The sequence below is a fragment of the Equus asinus genome, chromosome 1 (assembly GCF_041296235.1).
Source record: "Equus asinus isolate D_3611 breed Donkey chromosome 1, EquAss-T2T_v2, whole genome shotgun sequence".
Classification (NCBI taxonomy): domain Eukaryota; kingdom Metazoa; phylum Chordata; class Mammalia; order Perissodactyla; family Equidae; genus Equus; species Equus asinus.
In genome coordinates, this window is record NC_091790.1 from 191,043,213 (window position 1) to 191,065,962 (window position 22,750).

The following is a 22,750-nucleotide window of genomic DNA, read 5'->3' on the forward strand; positions in this document are numbered from 1 at the left end:
AAGTTCCTGTGTTTAGTTATATTTGGCATTTCGAAAATACTAGTTTTACCACTAGCATGTACTTCAGTTCCTCCGTACACCCTCCTAAATCAGCTTAAGTTAGGAATCCCCTGAAGGTCCTTTGAGCTTGAAATTTTACTGCCACCTACTGTTCAACTCTAAGAACTACAACAAAGTGAGAGGAAAGGTGTTTCTTTGAAATCTGGAGGTAGAGATGAGGAGAAATGGGCAAAAGTGGACAGTGGACACGGAGAAGAAACAGATGGATAGATGGCATTGAAAAAACTAATACTGAACAAGTTCATTCAGCATGAAAACTTGACCGTCACACTTTTTATTACCTAAAAACCGAACACTCCTAGGAAGCATTTTTAACATTTTGAAGAAAACATGAAAAAAAATTGTATATTAGACACAGTACAGTCATGCAGATATAGAAGATGTGACGCTTCACATTAGAAACCAGACTTTGCAATACATGGTTTCTAAAAAGAGAGTAGAGGAATATGAAAGGCAGGTTATTCTAAAACCTAACCAAAGGAGATGCACCTGCAGAGACCCGGCAGGGAGTATCAAGTGGGAGGACCTTTTAGAAAGAGCCGCTGGCTGTATGCTGGTGACTCTGGGAGCCCTGGCCAACAACTCCTGTTGAGATGCAATCCACCTGGAGTTTTGCAAATGTGGGCTTTTTTTTTGTTAAGTGTAAATCGAAACATGAAGCTCTGGATTGTGAAGGCAGATCACATGAGTGCCACATCTAGTGTTAACACAAGAAACTTCTACGGAGGCCATCTCACACAGTGCACGATTCAGGACATGCAATATCTACCTTGTGGGGCACAGAAACCGAGCAAGGGCTCACCCACAGCTAAGTATTTTTATGAAATCAAATAAGGACTTCTGAATCCAGCCTTAGAAAATGGAGGAAAAAACATAAGTGGAGTTGGAAGCTGTTTGGCAGTTCTCCAGAAGATAACTGTAATATATTCCAGAAGTTTTCCTAGCAACATCTCCTCCCACCTCACCTACTTCTCAGAAGAGGGAATTCACATCCAAGATACTGGCCGGGGCAACAGAATCTGAAAATTGTCTGTCTCCTCCCAACTCTTCTGTGTCTAAGGACAGGAGAGTTTCTAAGTAATATATTAGCAACCACCAAAACCAGTAGAGGAGCTCTATGAGAAAATGATAAATTATTATACATAAATCATAGTAACATTGAGAACAAGACATGAAAACGGGCTCCACAGACTCCATCTTAGAGCATAATGTAATTAATTCAATGTTTGAACATGAAGCCCTGCTATGTGCTTATCTCCATTCCAGGAGTTGTGGGAGATACTGAACAGACATTTCATCCCACTTTTAAGGAGAGTCTAAGGGGGTCATGGAATGAGACAAACGTCACACAGTGTTGTGTTGTCTGTTGTAGTCGTTCTTATGCTTGGTGAGTAGCCCAAGAGCCAGAAAAGTCAGGAAAGGGGAAAATGGGGTCCCCGTCTCCCTGAATTCCAAGTAGGCAGCTTCTCCAGGTTGTGGAGATATTTCCTGTCCCAGTCTGCTCGGGGTTGTGGGGTCAGGGGTCCCTGCCATTTCCTGAGAGAAGTTCCACACTCTGTACATCTCCCCTCCCCATCTCTGACGGCAGTAATGCCACCTTCTTCCCATCCCTGACCCCACACCCGAGCACATCCAGCGCTCAGTGGTCAATATCCCTCCAAAGTCAGATTCCTAGGCAAACAATTTTGGAAAGATTTCAAAACGCTCATTCATACTTTAAATCAACTTAATCAAATTACTCAAAACAAATATTTAGCTCAGATCATGACAGGCACCCTTACTTATAAAGAGACAATTTTGGGGGGGACCAGAAGTTGCCCTCCACCTTCCAAAACCTGCTGTGGAAGTCCAGTGACGTGGCAGGCGTCCCAAGGAACATGGACTCCACAGGGTGGGATCCTTTGACGAAGAATGACATGACAGAAGTCTTAAATTGGGGTATCTGCCCCCTTTCAGAAAGGAAGGAAAAATCATAGTGAGTCCTTGGAAACTGTGCCCACTTTCCTGTTAGCATGCTATTTCACAGTGATGAATAAATGAAAATCAATAAGAAAAGTTAACATATTGGGGTATATAAGGAAGCCTGACCTTGTTTATCAGAACGGCCTGACGTGGCCCATCCAGCATGCCTTGTACATCTGCTTTAAACATGTACAATGTCCCAAAGCCAAGAATGATGCCGTTAAAGATAGGGATGTTGCCTCCCTCCCAAATCAGCATTTCTTTAAAGATAAACATTTCTTCCCAGAAGCTAAGGGTCATAGTGACCTAGTGTGTACATCTTGTGACCACTGACCTGCTGACCACTTGCCTGTTGTGCCAGTGAAATATCTTGTGACTGCAGTAAAAAGAGATATTCCTGTCATACGTAAGCACGCTGTACACCTTGCATCTTCAGAGTACTGTTTTTCTTGGTAAAGGTGTTCTCCTGGGCTAGATAGTCCTCCGATTGGCTCACATAATAAACTCTCCCCAATTTTGATTTATAGGTTGATTACTATTTGTGTGAACACCAGCATGCTGTGGGAGATGATTCTTAACACTCTTGACTAAATTTTAATCCCGATGCTTAGAAAAACTGGGCCCTCAAGAAGAGACATGACATCATTTTGCAGAACTAACATCCCCTACGTCTATGCCAGCTTTTTTTTTTTTTTTCAGCTTGTATCCCATTCCCTTTATCCCTACTCTGTTTACCAAACTGAGGAGATTTCAATGTCAAGCCCTTAAGGAAGATCCAGTGACCAGTTCAGGGAAGAGAGGATGATCTGCGCAAAAATGGATAGCATAGTGACCCCACCACAAGCACATGGCTGTCCCCAGGGGACACAAGACAGAAGAATGAGAGGGGATCCCCTATGTACCCAAGTCCCCACTTCTAGCACAGCCACCGAAAACAAGAAAAATTCCCATTCCTATACGGGCTTACCAATACTCACTCTAACTTCTGAGTGCAGGGGGAGATGGAGTGATCATCTTCCCAGTTTTAGAATGGTGCTTCAGTCATTTTGTCACAAAAGACTCTGTCACCTTCCTACTAGCTTTCCCTAAAGCCCTAAGGCAGAGTGTGGTGTTGGAAGGAAAGAGAAATACTTGTTTTGTTTTTAAAGAAGACCCCCATAATTCCCTGAGAGGTCCTTTCCACTGCTCCCTGCCTGTTAGGAAACTCAAGAAAGCACTTTTCTGCACATCTTGTCCCACTGCTTCCTAATGCTCTGGCTTTGCGTTGTCTTCTTCGGTTGGAAATCCCAGAACTCTGTTCCATCCATAAAATTTTGATGGTTTATGGTTTCTCATGTGCCAAGTTTCTTCTATTCCATCTAAAGAACATCCAAAACCTCTTCAAGGACTAAACCACTGTGTTCATCAACAGGGCAACATCTCTCTGAGTCAGGGGTCCAATGAATCTTTATTATTTTATTATGTGAATTTCCTGGATCAAACAGATCCATATTAAAATTTGAAATATATAAATGGATTCCACAGCCCAACAAAAATGTTTAACATTTTATACATCATTTTTTTAAAACTGTTACATGATTAGAACCAGGTTTACTATAGCCCTACAAATAAACGTATCTATTTTGGTTTGATAGAGCACCTTTTCTCTAATATCTAACTTTTTTTTTTTTGAGGAAGATTAGCCAATAGCTAACATCTGCTGCCAATCCTCTTCTTTTTGCTGAGGAAGACTGGCCCTGAGTGAACATCCATGCCCATCTTCCTCTACTTTATAGGTGGGACTCCTACAACAGCATGGCTTGACAAGCTGTGCATAGGTCCGCACGCAGGATCCGAACCGGTGAATCCCGGGCCGCCGAAGCCGAACGTGCAAACTTAACCACTGCACCACCAGGCGAGACCCTCTAACATCTAACTTTTATCCATTCACCCAACAAGCCTGCCTTATTGAATGCCTGCTATACCAGATATGGTACAAAGGGCTGTGGATACAGAGTGAGCAATACACAGTTTGTCCATCCAAGGAACTCACATGCTTTAATGAAGAATGCAATCAACTTTCCCTCCCATTCACAATATTCCTGAAGTGTGAGGAGGGGAGGCCACCATCTTTGACAAATGAAAAAAGAGAGCCACTTAACAGTAATAATATTTCCTCATACTGTAATCATTGGTAAAACTTGGAACTCATGAAAATAAAAGGGCAGAACTCTTGGCATCATTTTAAATAAAACAGATGTTTAATATTAAAGCACATTTACCTTAGCAAATTTTTTTTCAATGTTAGTCAAAATAAGATCTGGTGCATAAGGAATTCTATTCTGGCTCTGCCACTAATCAAACTTGAAAATGGAAGTGTAATTCCATTTCTGACAAAAGGTTTAGGGCCCCATATGCATAACTGTTCAAGGAGCAATTATGAAAAGAACAGAGAAAAATATCTCATTAATTATTTTGCACACATAAAGGGACCGAGTATTATCATGTGCTTGGCTAAACAGAGAGGGTAACAACTGGAGGTAAGAGAGGGAGAAAAAGAGGAAGAAAGATACATGTCAGCTAAACTGCAGTTTTTCCAGCTTGAGTGACTAGCTAGGGAGGGCGAGATTTAGACCAGTCAAAAGTAAATGGGGGTGGGACCCCAACTATCTTAGCGAAACAGATGGAAGGGACTGTCCCTATCCTGACAGCACTGATTTCATCTCTAAGATGTATTTCAGCAAAACCTGCATCCCACTAAGAAGATTAATTTTCTCCTTCTTATCTGATTGTGATGCTCAAAGGATATTTCCACAACCGAGTCATTGCCCAACAGTCTGTCTTCCTGTTGACAACCTTCAGCTCTGACAATAAGCACAATTATCCTTTTTATTAGGGTCAGACCATCACCTAATGTTCCAGGAAGAAACTGAGTAGAGGAAATAGCTGAAGACAAGAGGGGAATGAAGCTATTACTCCTATGTTCAGCCCAGAACTTCTAAAGTCTCTGGAAGGGGGAAGATTTCAGGGCTATCTTCTTGATGTGGTGGTTCAGAATTGTGGACTACACTAAAAAGGCCAATTTTCCAGTTTAAAGCATTATTAGGTGTTCTGGATATCCCTAAATAATCTGTCAGCTGCACAAACTTCCTTAAACACACATCAGCTAGAGGGATGCTCAACTCTGTTCAGTACATTGAATTATTTGAGGGGGCATTTCTGGTTATATATGATAAAAAGCAAATACTTGTCTGCTCATTTGCAAAGCTTGAAGAAAATAAGCATAGAGCCCTTAAAAGTCTCTTTTTTTCCTTTGAGGCTAAACTTCTCATTAATTCTTTAAATACTTAGCCTTTTCATATGAAAATTAAAAAGTGAAATCTAGAGGAAGCAGCAAATTCTATTTCCTCTTGTTTCTAGAACACTCTGTGCATATATCCATTATAGCACTTGTCAGAAGGAACTAGAATAATTGGTTTAAGTCATATTTCCCCTTTGAATATAAGCCTTTCAAAGCAATAATTATTTCTTATTTAGTTTTATATTTTCAGTGCCTAGGTACATAAATTGCTCCCACCTAGAAGGTGCTCAATATTTATTTGCTCAAGAAATGACTAACTGAAGGGCTCAACCTGTTTCTTAGAATCCCAATGAAATCATAAATCAGACCAGATACATTCTAGTTCAAATTCTGGTAACATTCTCTCGTGTCTGAGGCAGAGCTGCCCTGCTGGTCATAAAACTCCCTCAGCCTTCTCAGCTGACCAGGTAACAGATACCCGCCCAGACACAGACATCTGGCTTGAATATCTGCCCTCGGGTGGTTCGCTACACTGTCTCTGCAGCGTCTTAGTCCAGTGGCAAGATATTCTATTTTCACCTATGTGACCTTCATTTTAGCTCTTTCAGGCTTAGGACTGGAGACACCAAGAAAAAGTGCCTCTCTTTCAATCAATTTTTGAGGTTTCGCATAAACCACAAAATATAAGAACCAGAAAAGATTATTCTTATTCAGAAACTAAAAAATACCTCCCAGTCTCTTTACTTGCTTTCCCTTAGCCCATCTAACTCACATGTAAGTCTGTCCTTTCCTCAAAGATAATTTGAAAGAACATACCAGAGTTTTCATTCAGTGCCTATTTTCTTATCTCACAGATAGTGAAGTTGGGAAAAGTCTTCCCTATGATTCAAATAGATTCTGTCTGCTAAAATTTTAGTTAATTTCTTCCTTATGAATCTTCTGCCAAAATGAAACATAGTCTTATCGCTAATTGTGGTGGTACAATTAATGCTAAGGGTAAACATCTTTCCAGAATGTTATTTTAAGAACTTTCTTAGACAACGAAAATACTTTTTGAACTTAAAGACAAATTTATTACGGTCTGAACAGTAATAATGTGAGTTGTGGGTGATGAGGATTTTAGGCTGGTTAATTTTAAAACTGCAGATGAGAAGCAGGCTCCAAGGAATGGAATTTGCTTGCCCTTTGAGCAGAGACAGTTGCATTTGTGAAGGAAATCTCCATGCCTCCCTCTCTGCGCCAGGAGGAAGGGGGATGGCCTTATCTATGAAAACTCCTAATGGGGAAGGCAAGAATTTAAGTTGTTTACTGTATGGCAACCTCATGTAACTGACCACCCCCCCCCCCCCCCCACAAATTCCTCTTTTGTCTTTAGCTGAGGATAATATGTAAGCGGTGACTTCTGCCATTTACTCAATCCAGTTTGATTCTTATCTAAAAGTTGTGGGACCGCCCAATGGCTGGACCCTACCAGCACTGGTACCATTTTAACTTTTTTTTTTGTCTTGTAAAGAGATAATTCACATACCTATGCCTTAAATTTAGCCTTACTCTCCACCCAACTTTGCAGCAGGAGCGGCAGCAGCAACATGCCGGCAGCAGCTCTGCCTGCCCATGGATCCTGTCCCCACACAGCAGCTCTGACTGCCCATGGGTCCTGTTCCCATGGCAGCAGCAGAAGCTCTGACTGCCCATGGGTCCTGTCCCCATGCTACACTATTCTCTAAATAAAAGAGCACTACTGCCAGATCTTGAGAGTCCAAGAAATCTTTCTTTCAACTCCTCGGCTCACCGACCTCACATCATTTCGGACCTGGATTTGGCCACCCCAAGATATGTCTCTTTGGCATGATGACTATTTGTGGCTCGTTACTTTGCAGACAGGAAACCAACTGAAAAGTAGAACTTGCTTGCCCTTTGTTAGGAGACATTTACATTTGTAAGGTAAATCTCTATCTGTAAAGGTGCCTCCCTCTCTGTACTAGGAAGAAGAAAGGAGATGACCTTATCTCTAGAAACTCTTAATCAATGGGGAAGGCAAGGACTTAAATCTGCATTTGTTTATTGTGCTTGTCTGGTAACCTCCTGTAACTGACTTCCCTCCCCCTCCAACTGGCATTTCCTTAAGGATTAAGCATCTTTCCTTAGGCTAGGAACTGATTGCTGTGCTCATCTGTGACCACCCAGCTCGAGACAATAGACTTGCCTCCTGTTACGCCCACCGAGATAGCAGACCCACTATCTGCTGTGTCCATCAAGTGCTGTGCCACCGGGCAATCTTGTGACTATTGTGGGAGGGACATTTCAATCCTATGTGAAACACCCTGTTTGGGGGTATATAACCACTCTGTGCACCCCACTTCTTTGGTGCCCTTTCTTCCTTCAGGAAGAAAGGCCCCAGGCCATGGTCCTCATAAAGCTTTGTTTAATTTTCTCCTGCTATTCTGTCTCATGTGAATTTAATTCGTTCTCCGGCCAGACAAACCCACATTCGGCAGAAGAAAACACTTCCTCCCCTACAGAGTCAACCACCTCTTACAAATTTATTTTAAAACTGGTTCTTAAAGATTGTTTTTTACTACATTCGTAAGTTTTGAAGATCTGTGTGTTCACGTGTTGTACATCCTTCTTCAGAATTATAGTCTTTCCTAGGGGGTCTATGTATAAGTGGAATATATGTGTATCTTTCTCAAAAACTTGTAATGTTTCTAAATGGAATCATAATATAAATGTAACCAGCTCTAGTAATAATGGAAATCTAATTTATTCTGTTTATTCCATGTCACTCTCTCTGTGAGGAGGGAGGTTGATAGATCTTAGAAATTAAAGTTAAAACTATGAGCAAACCCTGAGAAGACCCAAGGGGAGTGGGTCAATTAGAGTTTGGAGGGGAAAAGGTTGCCTTGAGCAGGTGCACACTGGGTGCCATGGAGGAAGAATGAGCTGGGGAAAACATTGTAGTTGCAATCCTTTCACTTTCCCCTATTTATTTATTTTTTAAATCACTCTCTCAGAACTTTGTCTCTCTTACTTACCTTGGTAAAGAATCATTTTTGAAAATTTTATTCTTGGTTAATCATCCATTTTGTTTGTTTTATTCTCCTTGTCACTGATTTCTGTCTTTATTATTTTTATTCTTTCTTGTTTCTCTGTTCTCTACTCTGGATTCTTTTTCCAGTTTATCACATTGAATTCTTTATTAGTATGCAATCACTTTTTCCCTTCATAAATGAATTTAGAGTCATAAATTGTTCAGTGAATTCCACTTTAACAGTGTCCCGCAAATTCTGATAAATAGTATTTCCAGTTCTAAGAATTTAAAATTTCCCCTTTGATTTATTTATATAGTGAGTTATTTAACACTGTAGAGAGGATGTTAAAATTAAACTTTTCCTGTCTCCAAGTCAACTGGGGCATTAAAGCTGAAAGCAACAGAGGCCAATCATACCTACAATATTACAATAATTCTTTAGGCCCTTTTCACAGACTGATTCTTAAATATTCCTAAGGGGAATGTAAATTTTTGAAGATAAGTAAAGATGAAATTGCATATACACCCTGCAACACAGAAGAACACAGGCATAGGATGATCACTGCATTTTAAATAATATATTATTAGAAATCAATTCAAAATGAAAAAGTAAGTTAGCACATATTTATATTGTAATATTCTATATCAAATAAAACAATTTAAAATCTACATATATCAATATGAATACATTTTTTAAATATGATGAAATGGCAAGTTATAAAAGTATATGCATTGATACAGGTGATGAAAAGTAAAAAGATAATATAATACAAAGCAGAAAAACAACTGATAGTATGTATTTTTATGATACTCTGTTTGTTTATGGATTGAAAGAAAGACCTAATGCAAAGAAAAATGTAAAACAATAACATGACATATCAGGGTGGTTGGCACATGAGCACCTTTAATATAATTTTTGTACTTATTTAGATTGGGGCGTATTTAATATACACTTCATTTTTAAATAAAAGTTTATTATTATTTTTTATTTCAATCTCTTGTTTTCAAAGCAAAAAATGAGGCTGGCCTGGTGATGTAGCAGTTGGGTTCATGTGCTCTGCTTCAGCGGCCTGGGGTTTACCTGTTCAGTTCCTGGGCACAGACCTACACACCACTTATCAAGCCATGCTGTGGTGGCTTCCCACATAGAAGAACTAGGACTCACAAGTAGGATATACAAATATGTACTGGGGCTTTTGGGAGGAAAACAAAAAAGAGGAAGATTGGCAACAGATGTTAGCTTAGGGCCAATCTTCCTCACCAAAAAGCATACCTTTAAAAAAAATTAAAATAAACGTTTAAAAAAGGCCTCGCAAAAAAATTAAAAATAAAAAATAGAAGCAAAACTACTGCTTTAAAATTAATTGTCAACTATAATTACTTTTGGTTAAATTTGCAGTCATATATATATATAATATGCATACTTTGTCTCCCTCTGCTGCAGAATTTTTCACTTTACAGATGCTAATAAAAAGGAAACTCAAATCTTTCCAGGGCAGTGGGGCTCCAGGAACCCCACCTTTGCAGTGGCCCTTTGGGAAGACAGTGTAGTACAGTGAAAAAATCATTGATTCAGAAGCCAAGCCAATCTCATTCATACCACGATTCCCACACTTGTTATATTGGGTGACCTAAGATGAATGTTTTAAACTCTATGAGTCTTAGTTTACTCATCTGTTAAGCAATAGTGAGTTTTAAAAGTGGTTGAAAGAATTAAAGATAAGTTAAGTACAATTCAAAGCAAGTAGAAGGTATTTTATCAATGCTAGCTATTATTGACATTAATGTATATTATATAGTTATATAATATATATGTTATACAATTATATTATTCCATAACTGCAATTACACCTGTTGGTATCAGAGATGAACTCTGAAGGAAATAAAGAGATGTTCTTCCTAAGGAGTTAATGACACAGTAAAATTTTTTTTAAAGAATTAATAGACAAATTAGGGCAAGGTAAAGTATTTGCTTTTTTAAAGTGACTTAAAATAACAATTTTATTATGCTCGTGTATTCTGTGAGTCAGGGATTCAGAGAGAGCCCACTTGTCTCTATTCCACAATGTCTGGAGATTCAGCTGGAAAGACTCAAAGGCTAGAGGTAAATGTTTGAATGTTACTTTGTTTGTTTTCCACGTGATCTGGTAGAAAAAATTTTTTAAAAAGAGTCAGCTGCTCTAGTGCATTTAAGACCTAAGGTAGAATAAAAGACCAGGAAAACTGATAACTGCCCACAAAAGATCAATCAAAAATTAAGAGAAATCCCGGAAAGGATGATATAACCCAAATAAAAAGTAAGAGTTGATTTTTGATATAAGGTTTTAAGAATTTGGCTATTATACAAAGTGGTACATCTATTTGTGGCTCTTGGGAAGAATATTCACTATCTTAGAAACAGTCACTTCACACATCATGATATATACGTTAAAATACTACATATAGAAAAGACAGAGCATAGGAAACGAGACTGAAACCACACTACCACACTCTACTTTTTGGAAACAGCCCGTATATAAGAACAACTAAAACACTCATCTGGTTTGTCTAGGCTTAATTCCTATTTCCGTGGCTAATTAAACCTCTAATTTTCAAATAAATCTGCCCAGAGCTAGAAGGTCACTTTTTTTAGCCATCAATGGATGGCTGACTCACCCTGGTTCACAAGCCTCAATTCCATAGGAAAAAGATGTAGAAGAACACCCTGAATTGTAAGCAATCAAAATGCCATCAGAAACTAACAACACGGTTTAATTAAAAAGGAACATCCATAGTAATTCACTTTTTCTTTTCCACTCTTCACACAACAAATAGGAGGCAGTACAGAGAAGTAATTAAAATGAAGTCGCCTTTTGCCCTTGGGCTGTCTGAGTAGAACCTTTACCAATGAAACAACTAGCTTCAGCTTTCTCATTTTTCTCCCCTTTGTCATGCTGAAATTGCTTCTGGTTTTCCTTTAGAAACAATGCATTGTCTTGCCTCTTCAGTTAACCCTAGGCTTCTCAGGATCTTAGTAATTTCATTATTTTGTAAAAATGGTAGCATGGTTACAAGGCCATTGTCCCTATTTGATTAGCACGTTGGATAGGACTAGAAACCAGTCTAATTGGAAGAGTTGCAATGAACTTGTATAATCTCTGACATGGGTTGACTGACCTGAAGTCACACAGTAGGTACAAATGAGTGTGTCCATGACCACATACTGCCCTAGAACCTGCTCCTGCAAGGAGGGATGACCGGAGGGCAGAGTCAGTGGACACAAATGTATCAATACTGTTATAAAGCTCCAACATTCATCCTACTTTCTGACCATCAGATCTATTATTCTGATCTATGAGCACATGCTGCACTGTCTACCCAGAGAGACTGAAACCACATATGAGCAACACTCCATTTCAGCCAACAAAACCACTTGGCTATATTACACAGAGCATACATCCACAGGCTCAGGACTGGAGACAAATGAAAGAGAGCTATAACAGCAAGGCAAAATGTTCACACAAATGAAAAACTATACTGCACTTCCAAACTATTCATGATCACTCTTAAGCATGTCTTCATGATGTGGCAAACACTGGGACATCTGGTAAACACTGGTTTCCAGTAAAGCAAACACTGGTGAGGTTGAAAGTATTTATAGATCCACAAGCAAGGGCTCAGTGTGGCTCAGGAGCAAGAGAAATGGAAAGTGAAGCTCCATCGGGAGCTTGGGGTGGATAAAAGTGAGCAAGGTGAATAAAATGTCAAACCACAGGATGACACAGCTTGAGACAGCAGAAGCACCACAGAAAGGGCAATCCCTCCCTTTGGGGAGGACCCCACATCCTCTCCCAGCAACCACAGAGGCACTTAGCAAAAGAACAGAGAGAGAGAGCTCTTACTGTAGCACACGGGAGTGGCTGAGATCTTTCAAGTCTGAGTCCTCATAATGCGGAGTTATCATTCCCAGCCCACTATCACTCAGCATGCGTTTCCTCAGGGCAGGATTCCACCAGTCTGACATTCTGGGAGAAAGAAGGGCATCAGACATTTAAGCATTCAAAGTCAGTCACAGGACTTATTCTACTCTTTCTAAAGATGATTCTTGTCTCTAAATGTGAGAAGGCAAATGAATCTTTATTAGGTATTTACTAGGTACTTCACATTTATTATTTCATTTCATTTTCTCAACCATCATGAACTGTTTGTATGATTCTGACCTCTTTACAGAGGAGAAAACTGAATTTGAAGATGAAGTAATTTTATATATGACTTTAATAAATAAGAAGTAATGGAGCCTGATGTAGAAACGCAGATTAGAAAATAACAAAGTCCGTCCCCTTCCACTGCTTCCCTGTTCCTAGCTTATTTCTAGAGAAGGCAACTAATAAGAAATAAGAAAGGGACTTATTCAAATTCTAGTGGATTTTCAAGCTACTTTATTTTTGGAACTAAAGCTAACAGAGGTCTAACCTAGGACAAAGTCATTTCTTTTGACCGTTATTTGACATAGAAGAATGACTGAGGCTGAGAGGGCGAAGCCCAGGGCAAGCTTGGCAGAACGGGTCCACTCTTTATCAGACCAAGGACCGGAGCCCAGATCAGGTGGAATGAGAGAACACCTAGACTTTAGTACCTACAGCTTCCGCAGTAGGACACAGCACCTCACTTGCTCTCTCCACTACTGACAGGCTTCATGTATGGTACATCGTCTGCAAAGATGGCCTTCTCCAACCCCTCCTGGGACTCCCCAGGTTACCTCGGGACACCCTTTGTCCCTCTCAGCTTTCTCTTCATGCCAAGACCGTCTGCTATCACTAGCTCTGGCTTCCCACACACAGCTATGTATCTGTTCCATCCAGCCACTCTGTCTTCTCTTGACTCCCCCACAGACTTGATACATACCATGGATATCAGCTGGCCCTGGCAGAGTGGGAGATATTCAGAAATAGCAGCAATGGTCAAAGGAATTAGTGAAGCGGGGTAAACAGGCATGAGGGTCACCTCCAGTGAACATGTCTGTTTACAATGGGTAAGTATGTGTACACAATTTGCATATGCTGCTTGCGTGAATGTGTGTGTGCTCTCCAGGAAAATGCTTATTTTAACTATTTAGTCTCCATATACTGGGAAACCACAGATGTTCACTAGACTTCACAAGGGCGGAGATTCTTGTCTGTTTTTATTTTTGCACTGCTGTTTCTCAAGGGTTTATACTAGTACCTGGCACATAAAAAGCTCTCTAAATACATATTTTTGAATTGCTGAAATAACCTAGAAATAGTAATTATATTTTAGTGGTTCAACGTAATGGCTAAATGCATGGCGTAAAGTATCAGAAAACATAGGACTGAATCTCTATTTTTCCATTTATTTGCTGTGCAATACTGGGAAACTTACAAAGCCCCCTAAGCCTCATTTTTCTATCTACAGATTTAGGATTATAATAGTAGCAAATATGAAGGGTCATCCTGAAAAGATGGTGGTTATAATTATTTCAATAACATAATTTAATGAGTGTCTACCAAGTGCCAAAAACTATTCTTAATATTTTACATGTACTAATTCATTTAATCTTCACACAATTCTATGAGTAGGTATTATTATTTCCATTTTACAGATGAGGAAATAAACAGAGAGCACTTAACATGATTAAGTCACTGTGAAATGGTAGTAGGAATAAAGAAAGACATTGAACACAGTATGTGGCATACTGTACCACAAAACAAAAACACTAGATTGTGAATCTAGTAATAGAAACTCAAAGTTTCTTATTAACTGAGAAAGTATGCAAGAACTACTAACTCACGCCCCCGTGCCTAACAGTATGGTTTTCTCAAACTTTTAAAGGATTTGAGTTATCCGTTGGTGTCTTGAAATGTAAGATATGGCGGAGGGCACCCGTGTAATCACATAAGTGCTCGATATATCATAGTTATTATTAGACAATCTATATGTCTCAGGCTACCTGGATATAGAAGAAGAAAGGAGAAGAAGAAAGGAGAAGGAGAAGAAGGAAGGAGACAATCTATAGTGTCTATAGATAATCTATATGTCTCAGGCTACCTGGATATAGAAGAAGAAAGGAGGAGGGGGGGAAGGGGAGGGGGGGATGAAGGGGGAGGAGGAAGAGGGGGAGGGGGGAGGAAGGGGGGAAGAGGGCGAGGGGGAGGAGGGGGAGGAGGAGGAGAAGAAGAAGAAGGAAGAGGAGGAGGAGGAGAAGAGAAGAAAGAAGAGAAAGGAGAAGGAGAAAAGTAATTGTCAAACCACCGGTGTCCATTTTTATTTGGATAATACAGGCATTATAGATGCATAGGCACAAATGCAAATACCAGAGCTTTCTAGTTTGGTAGGAAGTGTGGGTGTGATGGGTAAAGAAAGCTCAGATGTGATTCAAACCTGAGTGGGAAAGAGTAATTCTACACCGCCATTTGTAAGATAGACTTTTAATGGAACCAGCTATACCATACTCTAAAGAAACACAACAAGAAAACCTGTATTTTAAAATAGGTTGATAGAATGTAAAGTCTAAAGCCAAACCAGACGTGGATGTTACCCTGTGGCCAGCCTCCCTACCAGACCACCAAAGGAGAAGCACACTCACCCCGAGGCTTGCTCCACCACCAGATCAGGCATTCCCGGAGGCGTCCCTGCTTGCTGTGACAACACCATATCTGGGTCCAGAATAAAAATCTCATCTTGGGAAATCTCCATCACAAAGTGCAAATGTTCCTACAGAAGAGAAAGAAGTTTGTCAGATGATTAACAGGATGCTCAAATCCATCATCTGAAGAAAAACAAAACAAAGCATTCTTGGTCTTGAGGAACAATAAAATTCTGTGACATACCAAATGACCACAGTGTGCATCATATGCCAGACCAATGGACATCCCTCCCTGAAGCAACATTGTAGCAAGAAGCTGGTGAGGGGGCAGTTGAATCCCTCTTGGTTTGGGATTCCTAGTTGACCCGAATCTTGTTGGGTATAACCAGAAATGGTCTTGCCTCTTCATCTTCCCAAATACTATCAAAGAAGTGAAACCCTACATGCAACTTGGTCCAGCATGAGTGTATGATAACCTGGATGTCCACTCCCCTGATCTGGTCAAAGCTAAGTGGCATGGTTAACAACGGGTTGTATCACTGGATTCCATACTGTACCTTTTGTTTTCTCAAGAGAATTCGGACTGTGGAAACACTTGTTATCATTGGGCAAGAGCTTTTTTTTTGCTCATTACTGAACTCTGGAAAATGATGAATTGAAATGAAGTAGCCTAGATATACTCTTGAGGACTCAGACTTGCCAACCAGAAACGAACTTAAAAGGGCATAATATTCGGTAAAGAAGCAGTAGAAGGAACAGTGTGAATGAAAATTTGGAGCGCAGGCCAGTAATAATATTTATAGCCTAGTTATTTTCTGTACTCATTTGCAAGGTCAAGCCCTATCATCTTGAGTCCACAAATCACAAAACACGTGAAGACAAATTAAAAGCTCATAGCTTAGGCTATGAGTACCATTCCAAAATCTGTAAATGTTTCAGTGTTTTTGTTAGAAAAATTTGTAAGATTAGCCTCTAATAAAATATATTTACTCAGGAATTTTTCACTTTCACAAGCAGGCTCAAGAAAACTTACCTGAGATCTGTCTATTCGATAAAAGCGATCAGCAGAAGTTGCTAGGAGAAAAAAAAATGTATATGGCATTCAGAGTGTCCCATGATGTGGCACCAAATTTACAAACTTCTCTCCTACATTGTCAATCAAAACCCTTACATTCCAGTCATGTGCACTACTGGCCAGTCCCTAAGTCTATCAAGAAAAACTCAGGACTTCCATGCCTCTGCTGATGCTATCCCACTGCTTAGAGAGCACTTCCTCATTACATCTGCATATCTAAACCTTACTTGTCTTTTAAGGACCAAGTCGAATGCTACCTCCTCTGTGAAAGCTTCTTCAGTCTCATTCTCCCTATCCCAGACAGAATCTGTTGCTCCTACTTCTAGGCACAGCTATACTTTGTTTACACTTCTCATAGAAACTATCTTCACAGATAACTATGAGACAAAGATATCTGCCTGTTTAAAGGTCTGTGTTTCATTTATTCTTTTATGTGTGCAGGTATTAGCACAAGACCTTAAACAGAGCTGGGATTCAAAGGTATTTATTAAGTAAGTAAAGATAGAAAAACCTGCAGTCGGCCAGACTTCCTGAGGAAGTGATTCTCATTTTGGAAAAGAGCTTGAAGATGCAGAGCCAGGGACCACATCTGGTCTTAAAAGAATTATTTTACTTTAAAACTGAGTCCCTAAGCCATGTCTGAAGAAAGCCAAAGCAGCAAAAAATATATATATTATTTAAGCATTCCTAAAACGGATTAGGTTGCATCTGTGGGTTGAGGAAAAAAAAATCTTAATTACAAACTTTGGGTTTCTAGAAATTATTCTGATTATTCTTAATATTGAAAAGAATTGCGTTCCTCCTCACTTGAATCTATCTAACAGAGTCCAAATATTATAAACAGATTTTCTACAAAGTACTTAGTACTAGAGGGAAAAACTCAAAATGCAAATAATCATTCAAAAATCATAAATATTTAATGAGTAGCTTCTCTTCAAAGGAAAACAACCTAAGAAATAAGACAATCATGGTCCCTGCCCTCCAAAAGTAATAGGAGAGTAAAATCTGGCTGAGAAAGACTTACTCTGCTTTGTTCTTTTTAACCCTGACTGCAATCACCTTTTAAAGCTTTTCAATGAAACTATTTATACAGTAAACCTAATATCTGGGTTAAGACCATTATCCACACTTGTAATTTTATCTAAGACCATATAGAGAACAGACTGTATATAGACTAATTCATATACGTTTTCATAATTTTCTTAAATATAAGCTGTGCCTCCTGGATTTAGGAAAAACAAATTATTGCATGTCTCGTCACTAGGGAATAAAGGAGCTGGAGGAAAAGTGTAAATTATCTTCAGAGGCAATTGACAAGCCATAAATGAAAACTGATGTCAAGATTTATGTGATTTAGATTTAGATCTCATATAGATACAAGTGCTCACTTTCACAATACTGTTCACACTCACACATCGTGTCATACTCAATTCCACATTTATATCCTCTTAGATGCATACACAGATAAACAAAAGAAAGATCTACACTGAAAACCACATTTCCACATAGACAAGAAAGATATTGGGAGGTAGATACACTGGTGGCACATAAGCAGGAATGTATTGCAACATGGGTAATTGATAGCAAAGTAGGATTAGACAGCATCTAGGGAGTGAGAGATGCTTAAGATGAAAAATGGACTCATTGATAATCAAAAACTAACTGACACTATGCATTCAATACGTCATGTTCAGCAAAGCAGATTTGAATGCAACTGAAATTTCTACCCTTTTACAAAAATTTATACATCATATTGAAATGATGTTTAATGAAAATAATATGAAAGTTCCATAATTTGCAAACAACATACAAATTAGTACCCATCTCATGCTTACTGAATCCATGTACTGGTATGAATTTAAGATAGGCACTCAACACACTTTAGGAAAATGGGGGCACTGAAAAGGAGACGTCTACTTGAGCAATTTGATGCTGAGAAGTTCAGCCTGAGTTAACCAAGTTGCTTTGAGGAAAATGTCTTCAGGAAAGTGTGTTGCACTATCAGCAAGTCCACATCGTTTGAGATGGAAATACCGATCGTGGAGCCATGCGAAGGGTTTCTGAATAATCTTTTGGAAAACTAGAGTCTACTCTTATTAATCAATGCCTTGCCCTGTTGCTTCCCCAATCCCCACCCCTCCATGAAATACAGAAACACTCACCATCTAGAAAGCACCACCGTGGGGAGAGCCTCTGGGCTGAGAGAGCCCTGGGGAAGGAGGTTTCATGGTCCTGGAAAGAGACACCACACACCCTCATGGCTCCATCTGAATTACCTAAGGGGAACCCTTCACGCCACATGCTGCCATATCATCTATAGCTAAGAGTGAACAAACCTTCCCAAACAAGGCATAGTGAGAGACCAAATCACATTTTTTACTAGAAACAGAAACAGGGACTCTGCTTTGAAATGAATTATTTCACATAGAATCAATAAAACAACTCCCACATAAAATTTCCAGAAGGTTTTCAATTATTTCATTAAACATTCATAAATTATATAATTTAGGACATTTAGTTCCTTTGGGGGAATTTCTTTCCCTCTGTGAAGCTGAGAAACTAGTGGCAGCTGACTGTTATTTACATTTGAGCTCTCCACATAGGTATAAACATTTCCCCTACTAAGAGATGATAATTTAAAAAAAATAATAAAAAGCACATTGTAGTTTACAACACATGATTTGGAGCACTCTAGCCCTGGCTCATAGTGAGATTGAAATCACTGACAGAAATGGAACAAATGAGGAGGCAGGCCAGGTCTCTCTGGGGAAGACACTGAAATAGGGAGCATCCTTGGGGGGCAGCTGGGTGTGGGTGACCTTGTGTATACAGAGGGGGACAGGACAAGGAAATGGGAATAACACAGAAGTAATAAGAGAGCCAATCAGAGTTTGCATTGACTTCTTTGGGGGTTTAACCTGCCTCACTTGATCCTCAGGCAAAGCTGATGCTTAAATCAATGATCCTCAAAGTATGAACCTTGGAGCAGTGGCAACAGCCGGGAACTAGTTGGAAATACAAATTCCCAGGTGCCACCCCAGGTCTACAGAAACCTGGGGGTGGGCCCAGCAATCTTTCAGTTGAGTCTGGTATATGCTAAAGGTTTAGAACCATCAGACTGAAGTTACTAGGACAAAAAGGATCCATTATTAGAAATCCTGGGTATATGGAGCTTTTAACATGAATGGATTCTGCAAATCAAATAATTGATAGGGAAAAAATTGGTCTCACTCAGGCCTGGCACCAAAATTTATATTTATAGATATAGAATTGTTATAGCAATGGATACAGAGATAAATATATATTCCTCTTTTGAACTGGCTTTCTCATCCTGCTGCTTGCACTAAATGAAATCGTGACATATGCTCAGTACCTATTTATATGAGAATCATGTTTAACATTTTGAACATTATATTTTGACACATATGATACCTTGTTTTAAAGGAACTTCAGGTTCTTAATGTATTTGTATAAAGCGTAAAGATATCAACGTGTCTCAGTTTGGTGAGAAACGTAATTTATACCAAGATTTATATCAAGAAATGTGAAAGTGATTTCAAATATTTACTGGCAACTATGAAAGCTAATAAATAAAGATATTAAACAGAAACATTGCTGTCTTCTCTCGAAATAAAGAGGCTTAGACACCAAGGATACTTTCTGAATTTTGGTGTCGAATGTGCTACAGAGACCATTACAAAAAAAAATCCAAATTTCTCCAGCTAAAAATCAACTCTGAAAGAATACAGAAATGCTTATCATTTTAAAAACCTAAAGATTAATAATGTTATTGATAGAATATTCAAATTAGAGAATATTGGACATTCTTTAGTCTAGTTTAACACGAGGCAAATTGATATACTGACTTGGCCACATGACTAGCTTACCATCGGCTGGTAAAGTAATATTGATATAACTGTACACCGTTTTATGTGCAAAAGTCTGTGTATCTGGAGAGTTTTATGCATGTGCCTGACTTCATTTATTTTGCTTATTTTCTGTTCATTTATTTAGTCTACACCTTGATCCACAAAGCACTTGATATACCACAATTTCCTTAAACAACTTTTCTCTAAAGAGAATGTTACATTTGCTCTGTGAAAAAGTAATTTGCCATAGAACTCAATAAAATACTTCAAATAGGTTCAAAGGGGTCTTCAGACAGGTTCAACAATCCTTGAACTCCCTGAAATTTTATGCCAAATTTGGTGTGTCCATGTGTATGTGCATTTTCTCCTGTTTTCTGTAGATATCAAAGTGATCCAAGATCCCCCAAAAGGTTAAAAAGCTAATTCAAGTAATCAAAAATTTAGGCCAGAGGGAATTCAACAAAATAAGAAGATTCTAATCAGTAAAATGCCTTAACAACATCCAGACTTACAAGAATAGGAATTACTATTTCAAAGTTACTGGTGATTGTAGAGTCAAGCAGCTGAAGCTCTCTGGGCTTGCGGCTATTCTCTTGGCAGTGGACAGAAATCAGGCCAATTTCTACAGAGAAGGACTCAATGAACTTTTTGCTTATTTCCACCCACTGTCCCTCCCAAACGCTTGTTTCCAGCCCTTTATATAAAGTTTATCTACTTATATTTATTTTTTTAAAAAAACAGAGGAGAAAACGTGTTTATTTTGAATATTGGATTGCTTTAATAATTAAAGTTAAACAATACTTCACTAATTAAAGACACAGGAATTTCATGAAAAAAAAATTTATTGAAAAATAATTGGATACTTTCCGAAAGGTTAAACTACAATCTGAGGAGGTGGTTAGAGAAACCAAGTAGAAGCCTAAATTCTCTGAAATAGCTTCCCTGAACTAGCTTTGCATCCTCTCCCTCCTTTTTTCAAGCTCTTTCAACCCGGTTCATAAAAAAAAAAAGTGAGCTCTTAAGGGGACAGTTATTAATATAATGAGGTCCTATGTTAACAAACATTTGAATTCCAGAGGAAAAATGTAATTTACATGTATCCAATCTGGGAAAGATTTATAATGCAATGTAATTAAACTACTCATTTAAAAATTTTACATATCAAAGATATACAAAAGCAATGAAGTCTCAACAAAATTTTCTGCCTGGCTCTAATCTAGTCCATACATATATATGCAGATGAAAGGATCTCACCTGCATTAGAAGCCTAAAAGTTGGAGATTTTCCTGAAATCAGTGTTAAATGATGTTTCAGTGCAGCAGACTGACACGATTGTAAAACACACCCACAAAATATACCAAAAATCTATAAAATAAGAAACAAGAAACAAACCCAGCTACTAAGCACAGCCGGGTACCAGGACTACATGTAAAAGATCTGAGGGGGAACAGGAGGTGAACAACAGCCTGGGGACAGGAAATCTGCTGGTGGTTGAGGTTGTGGTTGTATTTCACTTGAGCTGAAAAACTGAGCAAAAAGTTACTTTTAGTGACAAAGTCTGCTTTGGAATATGAAATTTTTGTAGGATGAGGTCATCAGACTACGCAGTGAGATAACAAAAATGTTTCTGTCCTTGAAGCATTTCAATATCATTGGAGAGGTAGACCTACGAATGGGAAGGACAACAACACCACAGGTTGTGTATGATCCCCCCCCTTTAAATAGCAAGCCCAGAGGTGGTGGGATTCTGACGGCCAAGAGCACCAGCCATCAGAGCACATGACAATCCCAGCTCCACTACCTACTAACTGTGAGATTTTTAGGCAAATTTATTATCTATTCTGTGCCTTGGAGTCCTCATTTATAAAATGGCTACCATACTATCTATTATCAAGTATTCTTTTGAGGAATAAATGAAATAACATGTGAAATGCTTAACTCATTGGCTGGTACATGTTGATACGCAGATACAGTCAAGCTAGAGGAGGAATGAATGCTGGGCCAGCTGGGACAAAATTCTTTTACCCGAAACAACTATGACCTTTAATCATGTGAGGTGCTCACGGGACATAGGTCACATTTCACACCAGATCATTTAGATGGTGCTACACCAGCATAACACTATTTTTTTTTTTTTATTAAGGTTATGATAGTTAACAACCTTGTGAAATTATAGTTGTACATCATTATTAGTCATGTTGTAGGTACACCACTTCACCCCTAGTGCCCTCTCACCACCCCCCTTTCCCCTGGTAACCACCAATCAGTTCTCTTTGTCCATATGTTAACTACCACCTATGAGTGGAGTCATACAGAGTTCGTCTTTCTCTGTAGCATAACACTATTTTATCCATAAATGCATTTATGCTCAGAATCTGGGTTTCAGAGAAAAGAAATAGGACAGATTGTATGAGTGGACACAATAAAGAATGACATCAAACAAAGGCTGATGGTTGTTGGTTTGGTGCTTGTAGGGTTCATCTTAATCAGTAGTTTGGTGCTGTATTAGAAGCTCCATAATTGTCTTAAATACAAGGTATTGTCTTCAAGGCTGGACGTTCTCTATCACCAAGGGTAATATTTTTCAGAACACTTTATTTCACTGCCCTCTCCATTCCTCATTCAATAATAACCATGCTTCCTAGATATTTAGTTTCACCAAAATTATCTTTTCATTTGCTGATTTGTCAGTTGTCACACAGTTTACATTATTCTTATTCCTGTGACACAATTATCTCTTCTCAATGTGTATTTATTAGAGCAAATGAAGCGTAAGGCATGAGACTGGAAGGTCACAAAGACCTTCTGTATGTATCCTAAATGTCTATCCAGGGATGGGGTTAAATATATACCATGGAATAGAGTGGCAGTTTTAAAAGATTAAGTTAGA

General features: G+C 38.9%; 1 protein-coding gene across 6 annotated transcripts in view; it reads right to left on the reverse strand.

Annotated features, from left to right (window-relative positions):
* DGKI (diacylglycerol kinase iota) overlaps positions 1 to 22,750 on the reverse strand; it is a 429,721-nt gene that overhangs the window by 56,088 nt on the left and 350,883 nt on the right. For all 6 annotated transcript variants that reach the window (XR_011504777.1, XM_070514279.1, XM_070514275.1 and 3 more), the window contains 4 exons: positions 18,154 to 18,223; positions 15,950 to 15,990; positions 14,917 to 15,044; positions 12,215 to 12,337 (listed from right to left, as the gene is read on the reverse strand). Coding sequence is in view for 5 of the 6 variants with exons in the window: in XM_070514279.1 (XP_070370380.1) it covers positions 12,215 to 12,337; positions 14,917 to 15,044; positions 15,950 to 15,990; positions 18,154 to 18,223 (362 nt within the window). In the remaining variant the exon portion in view is untranslated. The remainder of the gene's footprint in view (positions 1 to 12,214; positions 12,338 to 14,916; positions 15,045 to 15,949; positions 15,991 to 18,153; positions 18,224 to 22,750) is intronic.